The following is a 17186-nucleotide window of genomic DNA, read 5'->3' on the forward strand; positions in this document are numbered from 1 at the left end:
AGCATATAGCTTTATTTCTTACTCATTTCTTTTGTGGTTTGAGTGTGTCAACATTGAACTGTTATTCTAAAACTTGCTTCGATTATACATGTCGAGGTCACACGTATGATTTGATATATTAAGATGATAAATGCACTTAGGATTTAACCCACTTACTCCATAAAAAGCCTTCCCCACATAATTAAACCCTTAGTGAACCCCTTTTGAGCCTACTAACCTTTTTTATTGATTAACCCTCATCATTAACCCATTAACGCATTATTGTTGAAATCCTCTTACTTAATTTACCCTTTTTTATCGAGATTAAATTTAATATTGTTACCTCACTATGTTCACCATTTTTTTGTTACTGAATCATGAAGTATGATTTCTATATTGTTTCGACTTGATTTGTTCTTAAAAAAAAGGCTCATGTAATATAGTTCTAGATATGTGTTTGTGATTCAGTAATTAAGTTTTTGATAGTGGGATAATATATTGAATTATCTCGATTCTAACCTTTGTCTCTTCAGCTTGTATCCATACCTGTAACCTAAACCTCGTTACAACCATGCAAAGGCCTTTTGATATGTGTATCATATCATTTACAAGTGGTGGAGATTTGATTTTCATACAAGCCTATGGTAATAACTTCTCATGTTAGACGATCGAATGCTTAATCTTGAACCTTAAACACTTTGAGTGATTTGAGTGAATCTTTAGTGAGGATGTCATCTCTTGTATATTTAGGACTAAAGTTAATTACTTAGAGGAAGGAGATTACCTATGATTTTCTTATCAAAATATTCGATTTAGATTGTTTGAGGCTTTTAATGCCCCTATAGTTGAATTCTCACTGTATGATTTTCCATGGAATAGTTTGTAACATTATCAGTAATAATTATGTATTGAAAGGAATGAATTCTAGCAGTAAATGAGAGTTTTACTTGAGGACAAGCAAATGCTTAAGTGTGGGGGTAATTGATAAACGCCAAATTATACATATTTTTACTCTAAATACCTAGCATATTTATGGATGTTTTTTACTAGATTTGTGGATTTTGGTGCTCTTAATCTGGTTATTTCATGCTTTATACTCAAGAGAGCACCAAGAGTCAAAAGGAGCCAAAAACGAGCTAAAAGGGGACAAAACGGACCAAATTGAGAAGATGACACAGCCTAAGCCTTGCCACACGGGTAGCTCACACGCCCGTGCCTTTTGAGGGTGTCGGCCAAGGCTCTCACGATTCACACGGCCTGTCCATTGACCCACACGGCCGTGTGCAATTTAACGGATCGAACATGGCCTGGCAATCACGTCACATGGCCGTGGCACACGGGCGTGTCTCTTTTTCAAGGAGCTGTGTTTTACACAGAAAAGGATACTTAGAGAGGAAGAAAGCCAATCCAAAGCCTATTTAAACACCCTAAGTATGACATAAAAAGGGGCCCTCTCCTCCAGAACTTTTCTGGAGTACAGAACCACACGCCGAGAATTACTTGAAGGAAGCCAGACGATCCATCCCAAAACCCGGAGCTACTCCAAGACTGAAGATCTCTCTCAGAATTCCTTCAGGGGTTTTGAGTTTTCTTTATGTTTTGCTATTTTTATTCTTTTGAAATGTACTCTTATTTTATTATGAACTAAACCCCTTAGATACCTAAGGGGGTTGAACCTATGATAGATCTTATTATTATCTGAACTGTATGATAAATACTTGATTTGTTCTTAATTATGTGTTCTTAATGCTTGAGTTAATATTCTGGGTATTAATTCATGATTTGATGTGCTTATGCAAAAAAGTCCCTGTCTAAGAGTAGATTTAGCATAATTAAGCGGGGTTGATCGAACGCCTAGAAATATGGTTACGAGATTTTGCCAGATTAGGGTGAAACCTAATATGGGAGTCCATAGATCGATTTACTGCTTCCCTAGGGTTTTTAATTAAGAAAGAGATTTCAATTAATTCAACTGAGGGTTAGACATTATTAGTCTCGAAAGGGATAATAATATAGGTTAGGGAGTCTCATGGATCAAGTCAAGTGAATAAATCATCTGGTTCAGAGTCAGATAACAAGTGAAATCTAGATGGATTCCTCCTTGGGTGTCGTCTTTATCAATTACTTTTCTTCAAGTCTTTTTCCAAATCTTCTCTTTACCTTAGTTTAATTAGTTAATTAGTTTAGTTAATCAGTTTAATAAACAAGCCCTCTTTATTTCTAGGTTAAATAATAAAAAGATAGTTATTACTAGTACTTTTGGTTCCCTTGGGTACGATATCCCGGTCTTGCCATTACTATACTATTGTTAGATAGGTGCGCTTACCTTTTCGTCGTGATAATAGTTAGTCTAGGTTTGATATTCATTATAAATATTTATTACTTGTTACGAATCACGCGATCACAAAACCATCAAACAGTACAAACTGTTGTATCATTTGAATTGTGTTAGGTTTCAGTTCAAAAGTATTTGCAGCTACAGCAGGTCTAACTATGCTTGATTCAGTTCCTGTTAAAGAAGGTTTAGCATAATCATACATAGTGCGTAGAGCAGGATTTTGATTAACCGCAATTACAGGAGGTAGCTGATTGTCTTGGTTTTTAGCCATCTCTACGGTTGGGGGTTGAGTATCATCCTCTTGCTCGTTCTCTATGTATCTTAAGCTTCGCCTTATTTCTCTTTGGTTTCTGCGGACTGTGCGATCGATTTCTTCGTCAAAAAGTAGTGGTCCTGACGGGTTTCTTCTAGTCATAAACTATAAAAACCTGCCAAGAGAAAGAAAAAGTAAATTAATAAATAATAAAAAAATTAAATTAAATTTCAAGAAAAATAAATGGCTAAAGTAATAAAAATTGAGCGTTCCTAATATCTTAGTTCCCCAGCAATGACGCCAAAAACTTGATCGCGATTTTCGTGACAGGTAAGTTTTAAATATTTATAATTAATCGTTCTTGAAACTAACTATTATCGCGATGCGGGCAAGTGTACCTATCGAACAGTAGTATGGTTTTAGCAAGACCAGATTGTAGAACCCAAAAGAACTAAAAGTACTAGTACTGACTGTCTTTTTATTATCTAGCCTAAGAATAAGGGGGTTTTGCTTTAACTAACTAATTAACTAATCTAAGAATTCACATAGAATGGAATTGGGGGATTACTTTTGGAAAACGATTGAATTAAGACAAGACCTAAGGAAAAATCCACCTGGACTAAACTTGTTATTTTGGCTCCGAATCAAACGATTTATTCATTTAACTTGTTCCGTAGAGATCCCTAAGTTATGTTATTATCCCTATTCAAGACTAATAATGTCTAATCCTTAGATTGAATAATTGAGACTTTTCTCTAATTAACACCCTAGGGTTGCATTAACTCGATCTATGGATCCCCTTATTAGGTTTCACCCTAATCTGGCAAAATCTTATCACCTTATGTCTAGGCGCGCAAACAACTCCGCTTAATTATGACAAATGTACTCTTAGACAGGGTCTATTCCTCCTCTGAATAAGAGCTTATCTTGAATCAGTATCCTGAGATATCAAAACAAGAATCAAGAACACATAATTAAGAACAAGTTAAATATTTATCATACAATTCAGAAAATAATAATAAGATTCGCCTTAGGTTTCATTCCCCTTAGGTATTTAGGGGATTTAGTTCATAACTAAAAAGGAAAACATCTTAGAAGAATAACAAATACAAAACATAAAGAAAACCCAAAACTCCTGAAGGGAAATTGAGGGGAGATCTTCAGTCTTGATAGTGACTCTGGCTTTTGAGATGGATCAATCGACTTCCTTCAAGTAATTCCTTCCTTCCTCTCCTTGCCCCCTCCTTTTCCTCTTCCTTTAGGACGTATTTATAGGCTTTAGAATGCCTAAAAACCCTCAAAATTAGCCTTTTCTGAATTGGACTCAACTTGGGCTCGGCAGGGACACGCCCGTGTGAATCGTGTTTCGAATCTGCCAAATTGACACGGCTGTGTGGTCTGCCCGTGTGAGAAAGTCCAGGCCGTGTTGATCTCGTACTTTGGCCCATTTTCTCCGTTTTTGGCCCGTTTCTCATTCGTTTCGCTCTCCTATGCTCTCCTAAGTATAAAATATGAAATTAAAGCATTAGGAGCATCGAATTCGCCAATTCTATGGGAAAATCATCCATAAAATGCGTTAAGAATGGGGTAAAAATATGTATATATTACGGTTTATCAATAACATACTTCCTTGGTATGGAAGTTAATCAGAATGAGCATGGCATTTTCATAAGCCAACAAGCATTTGCACAGAAAATTCTAAGCAAATTCAGCATGTCAAAGTGCAAGCCTGTAAGCACTCGTGTTGCACTAAGAGAGAAACTCTCAAGCATCAGTGAGCATGATCGTGTAGATGAAAAGGAGTAGAGGAGTTTGGTTGGTTGCCTACTCTATTTGACAGCAACAAGGCTAGACATCTTGTATGCCGTTAGTCATCTATCGAGATTCATGCATTGTTGCAATGTAGCTCATTTTAAAGCAGCAAAAAGAGTCTTAAGGTATGTCAAAGGAACCTTAGACTATGGTGTGAATTTTGAGAGAGCAGAAGAACTAAAGCTGGTTGGTTATTCAGACAGTGATTGGGCTGGCTCAGTTGATGACATGAAGAGTACATCGGGATACTTCTTCACTCTAGGATCAAGAGTTTTTAGCTGGAGCTCAAAGAAACAACAGAAAGTAGCTCAATCCACTACAGAGGCTGAGTATATTGCAGCTGCTACTGCTGTTAATCAAGCAATTTGGCTTAGAAAGCTGTTGAATGACTTGAATGCTGAACAATTGGAAGCAACAGATATCAAAGTTGACAATCAATCAGCTGTTGCAATTGCTAATAACCCTGTGTTTCATGGCAAAACAAAGCATTTCAAGATCAAATATCATTTTGTGTGGGAGGCAGAGTTCTCAAAGGAGATCAACTTGGTCCATTGCTGCTCAAAAGTTCAATTGGCAGACATTTTGACCAAGCCGTTAGCTGCCACCAGGTTCGAGTATTTGAAGAAGCAAATTGGAGTCTGCTGTCTTGTAGCCAAAGAGGAGTGCTAAAGGTGGCAACAAATAGCAGTATGTTACTCGGATGAAATACAGTGGTTACAAATGTACGTATGTTGTCCAGATGAAGTACGTTTTTGTAACAAGCGACCTGTACATGATTTGATAGAAAACTTTTTTGACTGGATAAAGTTGGTCAAGTACTTTCCAGTTTTAGACAGGTCCTAGGTTATCATTAGGATGTATTTAATGTTTGTTCACTTTTACAAGTCAAAAATCTTGTTCTTCATATGTAATAGCTCTATATGTACATTTTACACTTGATGAATTAATGTAAGGAGAATAGCCAATTCTTGTTCTCTCAATTTCTCATCCCTTTTGCTTCTGTTTGTTTGGTTGCTTTCCTTGCAACTCTCATTTCTTTGAATCTCAAACTTATTTCATACTTAATCCGGAATTATTACTTTGTTGCTCTAGATTCAACAAAAGCTTCATATTTCATCCGGATGACTTTGTTCTGTTTTTCTTCCTGTGTGAAAAACCCAACAAGTAGTACCGAGGGATAATAGTGAAATTTTCGACAAATCCAGGATCCCATCTTTACCTACGATATTTATTTATATATGCATATTCTTATTTGTGTTTAGCTCTTCAAAATTAAAGATATAGTTTTATTTTGATCCTAGTGCAGAAAACTACCATAAGAAATTTGCTATACAACCATGTTTTCTCAAAACAACTAAAGGGAATAATAAAGTAAAGAAACAATGCTGCATGTACTTAAAAAGAATTTGTTCCTTTAAGATGATATATTATCTGACAAACGAAACTTTACATTTCCTAGCACAATTCTTCAAACTTTTTGCAAACTGAACTCATCATCTATCTTATATGATGCTTAATTGCTTATGCATAAGCAATATAAAGTTCAAAACAATATCTCAAATTCATAAAATTAATGAACCTCAACCAAATAAAGACCAAACTAATTTTTTTTATGGCATTGTATTGTCTATTTACAAGCATGCTAACTTGAAGAAGAATTTCCTGAATAAATCCCTTTTATCTGGTCTGGAAATTGAGTGTCCTTATGCAGTAGGCAAACAAAGTGGCAAAAAATACTCCAAAGCCAACCAAAACTGCAGCAACTGGCCCCATGAAGTCTGAATCATAGCCGTACTGATCTTTAATATACGACTTAATAGTAGGGTCAGGAGAGACGCCAGGTACACTAATTTTGTCTTCAAGATCTCCATATTGTGACGCAATCAATCCGTAAATTGTCCATGCAACCGGGCAAATCCAGTAATACCAGATCCACCAACCAGGAATTCTCTGAAAATTCAAAGTAATGTGTTTGTATCAGCTTCGGTCTTGGATGATTAAGAAGTGGTTAAAAATATAATTGCCTGTGAAAGAAGTAAACTTACTGGTCTTGGAATGAAGAAGCCGGAGAAAAGATTAAAGACTGAATAGAATGCTGCAGCAAATATAGATGATATTTGATGGTTTGGTGTGATCGAAACAGTCATCATTCCGTAGTATGTAAAGTAAAGGAAGGTGAAGAAGCTGACAAAGAAAAACCAGAAGTACTTTGCCACTGTCCATTGAAAGCCCACCATGGCATACACTATAAGTGTATAGTATACGGTTTGGCCAAATACGTAAGGTATTTCACAAAGCACCTGCATGTCGTGTAATTAAAATTTAATTAAACAACTTATGTTGGTCAACTTGGAGATTAAAGAGACCAAGTTATGCAAACATTCATATGATAAGATAGCATCAATCTAAATGTAGGTGAATCCTCACCTGCGCAAGGGCATAAGGTAATGCAGAGTACATCCCAGCAGCTCTTTCACGATAGAACACTGTTCTTTCAATGGCTATGACTGGTTGAACTGTTGAGCAGTTATTGATTCCAACAAATATGACTGCAGCATACATTGCACCGATGATCATTGTAAGATCAGATGCTTTACTCCTGAGCCATGGAACAAAGACAAAAACTGTAAACAATCTAAAACCCTTTTGTTTAGTTGTTGCAAGCAAGAAAGGGTAAGAATTCAAACTACATAAGAGGGAAATAGCTACAGACCTGTCAGTGCCGATCTGCCAGAAAATAGAACCAACCAAGAGAGCAGTGACCAAAGTGAAGAAGTATCTGACAAGGTTATAATCTGGACTTCTCCAGTAAGTCCACCATTGTTTCCAAAAGCATGATTTGAATTGACCCAATGTAGTTTGTGAGTACTGAGTGGCAAAATAGAGGTCTTTAGCTCCTGGAGGTGGTGTGCTTAACTCATTTACTAACGCCTTGTTTCTCCTGCCCATAGATACATGTATTTAGCTCAAATCCAAAAGAAGAAAAGGTAAAAAATTGAATTAGTATTGGTATAGCTTATATCTTGACTTACTGATACAAGGAAGATGATTTGTAGTGTTCAGCAAAATCAATTCCGAGCCTAACTTCAGCTGCTATAGAGCTCACTTCTAACATCCATGTAGCTGGATTATACTTTTCCTTAATTTTGGGAACTCCAGGAATTGCCTGCAATTGATTACGAGGCAAGTCAGATAACTTTTTCTCTTCTTTTCTCTCCGCAAAATCAGTGTATCAAATATGGGAAATCTTGTTATAGTTTCATACCTCAAAATATTCGATGATCTTATGAGAATTTCGGCCTAATGGTCCGGAGTAAATCACCTGACCTCCTCTCTTCATTAGTAGCAATTCATCAAAGGCTTCAAAGATATCAATACTAGGCTGATGAATGGTGCAGACAACCGTTCTTCCGGTGTCCACGGTGTTTCTGACAGTCCTCATGACAATGGCTGCTGCCCTCGCATCAAGACCGGATGTCGGTTCATCCATGAAAATGATCGAGGGATTAGCAACAAGCTCTACTGCAATTGTTAACCTCTTTCTTTGCTCTGTTGACAACCCTGTGACTCCAGGCAACCCTACTATGGCATCCTTGAGATTGCTTAATTCTACTAGTTCCATTACTTCATCCACGAAAATCTGAAAGATAATAACAAATAATGTTTAGGGGCTAAAGTAAATAACTAACGCTAATCTTGATTTTCACTAACAACTATGCAAATCAAAGTTCTTACCATCTTTTCCTCGTTGCTGATTTCTTTTGGAAGTCGTAGGAATGCTGAGTAAATTAAGGATTCTCTGATAGTCACTTGTGGTGAGTGAATATCAGTTTGTTCACAGTATCCAGAAATTCTTGCAAAGGTTTCTTGTTTCTTTGGGAATCCGGATATTCTGATATCACCCTCAATATATCCACCGGTCTTTCTTCCTGCTAGAACATCCATCAATGTTGTCTTCCCTGCTCCACTGACTCCCATCAATGCAGTCAACACTCCAGGCCTAAATGCACCTGTTACTCCCCGAAGTAGTTGTAACCTATCCTCACCAACTCCTTGTGCCTTCATTTCCTGTTTAAATGCTTGATGTTTAAACTATGTCTCTGGTGCCAATTATAAGGCTTATGTATTGAATTTTACTTTTATTTTGGATAACAAGCATATTGATGAAGAAACAAGATTTGGAAAAGGGATCTTACAGGTGGCATATCAACGTAGTAATCGACAGTGTCAAAAGACATTGCTAGAGGAGTGAAGGGAAGAACCATTCCTCTCTTTGGGGCAACACCAGTGGCTGCATCAACTTGAGAATCATTCCTGCTCATTCCGTGGGAATCAGCTCGACTGCTCATTCTTCGGATTTCCATTTCTACTGAAAGTTTTCATTTGATGTTAATAACATTATAATCAATATTGAAGACACAGGTAAAGGAGAAAATAAGAGCTGCATGTTTCTTACCTGCATTGCTTGCATCTGCAGAGAATGAATATTTACTCGATTCTGGTCTCATTAACCTTGGTTCTTCATTAGAATCCACATTATTAGCCTCTAGCTCTTCCACCGTTTCCTCCGAAATTATAGCCTGCGGCTTTCCAAGGGCTGTATTGCCAACACCAACAAAACATAGAACATTAGCTACCTAAAAGAAGATACTGATAGTCAAGAAAGAGATTGCATTAGCCCATGGAATGTTTAAACTTACGGCTTAAGTATATAAGCGCAAAGGTGAAGAGAATGTTGAAGAGCACTGCGAACCCTAGAAGAGCACCTGCACCAATCCAATACCAGTTTTCATCGTTTGGGACATCAAAGCTATCAAGCACTTGTAGCCCCAGGCTAGTCGAACTGTTTGAAACCTGCATTGTAGACAAAGTTTCAGCTTGTAACTTGCTTTTTATTTGAAATGAAAATATATATGTACTTTTAATATTTTCCACCAATTGATATCTTTGACTTGTGTTACTGAACAAGCAAAACTGAATAACATACCTGTCTATTCATCCACCTTGACGCAAACATTTCATTCACAGTAAAGGCATTGAAACCGTAAGTCAAAGGTGAAATCCAGTGAGCCCACTCCCACCAACTTGGAATTTCACCTGTCAAAATAAATACCCTATATTAGTGAACTTTTTATTAATCTACAAAATGAAGAAATTTTCTAATGTAAAGGCTTATTCTTTTATGGTTTTATTCTTACGTTTAGGAATGATGAAACCTCCCAGCAAGAACACGAGGAGAAGTGTAAGAACCCCACCAGTGTTAGCTATGATCATTGTTCTGCATAATCCGGCAATGAGCCGAAATAGACCAGATGCCATTTGTTGTACTGAAAACACCAACAGGAAGTTTTTGAAAAACCTGGCAATAGTTTTAAGAGTTGGCAAGTTAATACTAATTTCATCATGTACTACTTTAACTTGTTGTTCAAGTAAGAAAAAAAGAACTCTGTCAGTGCGAAGACATGTAAATAAATTGCTACAATTCAATTTACCTGCTGGCCTCAGGTGCATATCCTACAGTGTAATAAGTTACAGCCATCCAAGCAACTGTTTCCAAAATAGATATCGGAACCCGGAGCAAGAAAGTGGGCAGAGTGAAAGTCCAGACAGGGTGGAATAAGAGGTCTCTTTGCTTGTAGAACACTGGAAGCCTACTAATCATAAGGGAGAGCTCAGCGAAGCCATTGAACATGTTGATGATCATTCCAAACAGAAGTGAGCCAATATAGAGTTGCGCATCGTTCAAATCCCTCTGGTGCATTTCAGTTCTCAAAAAGACAGTAGACGAGATGAATGCCACGATGATAATTTGGACCGTCTTAAACACATAAATAAAAGAATTCCTTTTGATCAATAGCCATTCTTTGTCCCAACAGGCCTTAAGAAGCTCCATTTTGGACATAGAGTATTTCTGGAAGGCCAATGCCGCTCGGTGGCCTCTTGACTTGTCGAAAGGCACAGCTAGCTCACTCTGTAGCTGCATTCCGACATGGAAGTGCTTGAACCTGTTTGCAAATTCAGTTACTGTAATGTATCTGTATGGCTTTCTTTTGTCCGCCCAATATTGTTCTTGGTCCTTCTTTGAGGTAACCTGTCACAGTTTCACTAGCTTGTCACCTTATGTTGCACAAATTGTTTATGTTGTGACTAAACTAAACCACAATTTGCTATTTACTAAAGAGTCGAAAACTCAAGACCATCAGCGATGCAATGGTTCGTGTTTAGGGTCTAAGGTTACCTCTTGCAAAAAGTCAGCAGTTCCTTTCCTCTCGGGACATTTGAAACCACAGCTCTCAAAGAACTCAACAACGTGTTCTCGTGGACCTTGATAGACAATTTGACCCTCAGATAAGAGGATGATATCATCAAAGAGATCGTAAGTCTCTGGAGCAGGCTGCAATAGTGACATCAAGATTGTGCCCTCTGTTAGGTGCACAACCTGCTGCAAGCACTTCACTATCTGGTATGTCGTGGAACTATCAAGACCCGTTGATATTTCATCCATGAATAGTGTCTTGGTGGGACCAACAATCATCTCCCCTATAGTTAAATCAAAATTTTAACGTTATTACAATAAATCTTGAATCAGGACAAAACCCAGGCTCCTTTTAGTATCAAATATTATGGCTTAGTTTTCAATATTATTGAAACCCTGAAGATGAGATAAACATCATAAGATAATGGATTAGAAAAACTAAGTAGGTTTAGGGACTAAAATGAAGAATAATCAACCTGTTGTTACTCTTTTCTTTTGACCTCCGGAAATTCCACGCTGCATCTCGTCTCCAACGATGATATCCTTGCATATGTCGAGCCCCAATATCTGATCAATTCAACAATAGGGACCACAATGACGTTAGAAAAGTTAATCTACTCTTTGTTTTTTCTGCCATTGTAGGTCCACATTCTGTACTTTTTTATTCCAAGGTTTACTGCTTCAGATTAATTTTAACCGTATAGTGATTTGGCAGAATCATTTTCCTCTCATTTTTTAACACTAGGAAAGTGATTGTTTTGTATTAAGGCAAATTCTTTTCTTCGGTGACCCAAAAAAGTTTGGAATTTCATGATTCTTTTTACATTGAATTTACTTACTTTGAGTGTGTAATCAGTGATAAGGCTGCTTTCAATTCCTTCCACTGAAGTTGCCTGAAAAATTCAAACGTTCAAAAGCACGTGATGATGTGGAAATTTGAAATGACAAATCTTTGCTTTATGTAAGAATATTGTGGAATTTATGTTATTGTCCAAACCTTCATGAAAAGGTCTACATCAGCTTCTGGGAAAATCCCTGCATCTTTTTCCCTTCTAGCAAGCTCACTTAACAGATCTTCAAAAAAATTAATAATAATTTTTCAGTAAATCATTAGCCAAAGCATAAACACTTGGTACTTAATTATGAACAAATTGTGTTAAACATATATATATACCGTATCGTGTCCCAACACCCTGACATCTTGCTGAGAAATCCAAGGTTTCTTTCACTGTCATTTCTCCGACATGAACATCATTTTGACTGATATATGCGGATGTCTTTCTAGCAACAAATTCCTTTAGTTTATATCCGTTGTATGTGACTTCTCCTTTAACCTGTTTCATACATTAACAGAAACATCAGGTTGTGTTTACTGTTAACTAATACCAAACTTTATAATTAACACACCAACATAACATAAAAATACTATATAAAACACAAATTATTAACGCAATAATTTTTAAACGAATATATTTGATTAGACTGTAACTTACCCTTAAGCTTGGGTCCAACTTATCGGCCAATGCCAGCAAAAGGGTTGTTTTCCCAGAAGAGGGTGGGCCTAGTAAGAGTGTCATCCTACAAATATATATATAGAGAGAGGTAAAGACAAAATGTAATGACAAACTAAATTATTATATCGTGACAAGAAGAAAGTTGCAGGTACCTTGATGGTTTAATAATCCCAGAAGCATCTTTAAGAATTGTGAGGTTTGCTTTCTTGGCAAAACTGATTCCAAGGAGGCCAAGAGCCGATTCTGCAAGGTTTCTAGCAGAGTTTACAAGAGTTGGAAGAGCTCTGCTGCCAACGTAGCAGTCGGCTTCAATCGTCAGATGGTTGAATCTAACTTCTACTGTTGGAAGTGTAATCCCAACCCTGTCATCCCAACAAATTGCGTAATCAATTAACAGAAAACACTTAAAACATTATTAAATTTATATATGATACCAAGATTTTAAATTTATATTTGTAAATGAAGAAAGATGGAAACTTACTTATCGATCCTGTTTCTGAACTTCTTCAAGAATTTCTCATTATCTTCCTCAGCAACCTTGAAGAGCATGTCGATGAATTTTTGTCTGTCGTTCATGTCAAGGTTTCTAACATCAACCTCTCTATGTTCCATCTTGTTGCCAATGATTTCATGATCCACAAAGGACTGCATGATGCTTGTCCTCAGCCTATCATATGTGGGTAGTCTCTCGATAGCAGCCCATTTTAGAGCTTCTTCATCATCTTCCACACGGCTACTTCTTCTGGAACCTGAAAACACATCTTCCATGTTCCAACTACTCCTACTTAAGCTCCTCCCTATGCTGCTATGCCCCGTTCTTCTGCTGGGATTTCGACTTCGAACTCTTTCTAAACCATCCATATTTTTGCCTTCTTCTTTTTCTTTTCTTTTTTTTTTACTTTTTCCTCCCAATAATTCTTGAACCCAAAAGAAAAATGTTCTCACCCTCTATTTCAATGTAGACAAGTGTTGGTTCCTTTCTTTTGGGGGGTAGGGAGCAGATAAAGAAGTGTAAGTTCAATAGAGATTGAAGGAGAATATATATATACAGGCAGTGCGAGTCATTGACGGAGTGAAAAATAAAAAAGGGACAGCCAGCTTGGTGGCTGAAAGGTTGGCTATTTGGCCTTTTGTTGAAGGAAAACTAGGGAATTCAAATATGAGGGGCTTGTTGGATTCTTTGAAAGTCAATAGCGGTTCTTCTCTTGCAACATTTAACAATTCATACCTCATCTTAGACCAAGTACATTTCATTTTTCATATCACCATAATATTATTCGCCAACCATCACAAGACCTTGTATATTCCCTTCTTTTCATTTTTTTTTTATTATTATTAAATGATTATTAAATTTGGGAATACTGCGCAAGCTGGGCTGAGTATAATATGAGATTGGACCAAAACAAATTATGAAGTTTAGGTCGCCGCCTTACCTCATCTGTGAACAACTATTAAGTTTATATCTAAAATGAAATGATAAATCATTTTAAAACTAAGTAAATTTATTTCTTTTGCAAAATATAATTTTTTAAATATGTAATATATAAAAGTAATATAGCATAAAATCGGACAATTCGGAATTAATAATCGTTAGATGTAGTGATAAATAATGTTTTTAAAATAAGATTGGTGATAAAATCGATCATATCATTAATTTTTATTCCGATCAATATGATTGATTTGATTAATCTTTCAGTCTAATTCCATCAATTTATATCGATTCGTGAGTCAATCAATTTAATTTTATATTTCAAATTAATATGTGATCCAATTTGATCCTGAAAATAATAAATTCTTAATTTAGACGTCAAACAAAACATTATTAAGTCTAAAATATTAATAAATCGAAACATAAAATATGAATTCTTTCTAAAAAAACATCTTCTATTTGGAAGATTCCATGGACTTTTCTAAATGGATATAAGACATTTAATACACGTTTGAGGTAGTAGAAACAAATTGTATTGAGAAAAGATTGGTTTCCGAGAAGTCGCACCAATCGGATACATTTAGTTCAATATCCGTATCGTTTTCAAGGACTGTGGAATGAGAAGAAATAGTGATTAAAAATTAGGTGAAATTATGTTATTAATCCCTATATTCTATGTAAATTATAAATTTATAAATATAATTTTTCTATTCTAATTTGGTCACATTTAGTTACTCCTTTTCAAATTTTAATATTACAGTCCTAATCCAAATAGTATTAATTAATTTTATTAAATTAAATTTTACTATTGATCCTATAAATTGTAAATTTAATCTATATTCTCTAATCTATTCTTTTTTAAAATTTTAAACTTGAATCAGTTAACTAAAAGAATTTGGGTTTTGTGGGTATTAAATTGAAATATGCCACAACCTAGGAGGCGGCTATGACAAAATTACAATATATAATTTCTTACATAAATTGATTCATAACAAAAATCTTGACTTATTGACATTTTTCCTAACCATTGGATTCATGTGTACCAGCTACTGGTCGTTACTGCCTTTGGCTCGCTGGCTCAACTGCAAGTTGTCATTCTTTTTGCCTTCAACTGTATCAACTCCACTTTTTTGTTGAATTGGCTTCATTTTATAAATATTAAAGATTAAAATTATTGAATTGTTTAAATTTAGGATTAAATAGATAGAATGTATAAATATTAGAGGCTAAATTTATTATTAAGTCAATAAAATATAAAACTAACGGTGAAAATAGAAGTTGTCAAACAGTTGAGTGACTATTCTACCCAAACTTAATTAAATTCAAAGCGGCATCTGATTTAATAATAGTTTGTAGGCTACAGCTACTTGTTGCTCCTATTATATAACTATTTTTTGACGCATTAAAAGCTATTAGAATTTAATAAACAAAAGGTATTAGAATATTAATTTTTTGTTTTAGTCGTTTTCCGGCTTCTAGAATGTAGAATTTTCTTTTTAACTTTGTTGAATTTTACAATTATTTGATTAATTTCTTTAATCTTGACTGTTCGTTGTTTGTATTAACAGAACAATTTTTTTTAGTTTTTATGTTAGGCTTTTATTTTACATATATTTCTATTTGATCGTTAGTTTGTAACGATTAATTTTGGTGATAATTGATTATAATGATAATGTTTGTTAATCGTCGTTAGTTAAAATATTATGTTTTTTCTTTATTATTTTAATAAAAAACAATAAAAATATTAAATAAACAAACAGATTAATATTAAGTAATAATTTAAATAATTTATTCTTGTCGATAGCAAGACGTGAACAGTTTATCTGACGGCTCGAGAGCCCTAAATATCATCTTGTGGTTTTAATTTTAAGGTTGTGCTTGCTAAAATGATTTAAAAAAATGAAACATGAAAATTTAAAGAGAGAGAAAATTAGAAAGGTAAAAAATATTTTTTTTATTTATAAATATGTTTTGTAGAAAAGATGAAAAAAATTGAAGGAAAAGTTAATTTTATTTCTATACATTATTTTGCATAGTTGAAAAATGAAAAGAAAGAAAAATAAAACATTAAAAAATGTATATTTTTAAACACACTCAAAATTTATTTTCTTTTCCATTCTTTCATTTCTCTACCTTTCCACCCAATCAAACATACTCTAAGACTTTGCTTGGTAGAGTAAAAAGAAAATTGAAAAGAATAAAATTTGAAAAGATAAAAAAATGAAAAATATATTTTTTATTTTCATAGGTATGCTTGGTAGGAATGATGGAAAAATGAAAAGAAAAAATAATTTTCTTTCCATCCACTACTTAGTAAAGTTGGAAAATAAAAGGAAAAAAAAACAAAATATTTGAAAATACATAACTTTGAACTAACATACGCATCTCTTTCATTTTCTCTACTCTCATCATTCCAATTTACAATGATTGATTTTTATGCATTAGAATGGAAAATGACCATTCCTCCTATTTTCTTTCCTCTCACTTCTTCACTCCTTCCTATCTCTCCATTTTTCCACCCAACCAGGCATACTGTAAGTGACAAATGAGGATTGGAGTTATATTTGATCTCCTCTCTAAATCATATCCAATATTGTTTGAATTGAATTGAATTAAAGCAAAATATTTTATATATCCTAGAAGGCATGAATATAATTAAAAACTTTGATACACATATCATATCTTTAAAGAAAAATATTTTTAGATTTTTAAAATTTTATATAATTTAGAAAAATTGTCTTGAATGAATTGGGACAACCACATGTCCAATTCATTTTGGACTTAACATTTAAATAGTTTTTGTTAAATTTTTTTATTATTTTTGAACTTTTTTAATTTCATTTAACAATTTTATAAAATTTAATAATGTTTTTAAAAATATATAAAAATTTTAATATATATATTTTTTCAAATTTAAAAAAATTAAATTCGAAATAAACCTATACAAATAGTTCTCCAAGTTGATTCTAATAAAAAAATTAAATATATTTTTTTATCTTTTAAAAAATTTAAGTTTTTTTTTTGTTGACGTGACACTAACACATCTGTGAGATAAGAATCAAAGGGTTTTTTTTATGAAATTCTCTTGTTGGATGGCTCAATTGAGTGTAAAAGATTACTTGGGGCTTAATTGATATGTATTTTTTGAAATAGTTGGAGGGTTATTTGGACCCTTTTTCCTAAATAGACATAAAACTTGGAGGTTTGTATTATGAATTTTATTTTCACTACTCTTTTGGTGTTAAAGGCAAACTAAATTCTCTAAAATAGACAATTATAAACCATATAAATTAACTACGCATTTAGGTTGAATAGTTTTTCAATTGAATTTATATAATAAAATCAAGGTGTAATAAAAATGAATGTATTAAGTTAGTATAATTTTATGAAAAAAAATTAAACTCTTGACCATATAAAAAATAAAAAATTTATATCAATGACAATTTAATAAAATTTTCTTTTAAATATTTTTATATTCCGTAAACCAAACACAAATAACAAAATCTTACATTCCTCCTATAATCTTAAATTTCTTTAATCTTATTAGATCAAATAACAAATTATTCCTTTTGTTAAAAATTTCATCTATTTCTATTATTAAATAT

General features: G+C 34.1%; 1 protein-coding gene across 2 annotated transcripts; it reads right to left on the bottom strand.

Moving 5' to 3' along the window:
* Window positions 1–5774: 5774 nt before the first annotated feature.
* LOC107897348 (ABC transporter G family member 35) lies at window positions 5775–13219 on the bottom strand. 2 transcript variants are annotated; one of them, XM_041079740.1, is made up of 21 exons: window positions 12634–13219; window positions 12305–12514; window positions 12132–12216; window positions 11813–11972; window positions 11636–11712; window positions 11478–11531; window positions 11115–11205; window positions 10621–10922; window positions 9875–10473; window positions 9581–9741; window positions 9370–9479; window positions 9083–9236; window positions 8839–8979; window positions 8579–8748; window positions 8118–8450; window positions 7648–8022; window positions 7415–7548; window positions 7096–7323; window positions 6810–6981; window positions 6428–6682; window positions 5775–6332 (listed from the first exon to the last, which is right to left on the bottom strand). In XM_041079740.1, the coding sequence occupies exons 1-21, from the start codon at window positions 13011–13013 to the stop codon at window positions 6060–6062; spliced, it is 4464 nt and encodes a 1487-aa protein (XP_040935674.1). In that variant the 5' UTR covers window positions 13014–13219; the 3' UTR covers window positions 5775–6059. The 2 variants fall into 2 exon arrangements, with proteins under 2 accessions (XP_040935674.1, XP_016678273.2); XM_016822784.2 differs by having other exon boundaries at window positions 8579–8751; window positions 12634–13215.
* Between the last annotated feature and the right edge of the window lie 3967 nt (window positions 13220–17186).

The sequence above is a fragment of the Gossypium hirsutum genome, chromosome A10, assembly GCF_007990345.1.
Source record: "Gossypium hirsutum isolate 1008001.06 chromosome A10, Gossypium_hirsutum_v2.1, whole genome shotgun sequence".
Classification (NCBI taxonomy): domain Eukaryota; kingdom Viridiplantae; phylum Streptophyta; class Magnoliopsida; order Malvales; family Malvaceae; genus Gossypium; species Gossypium hirsutum.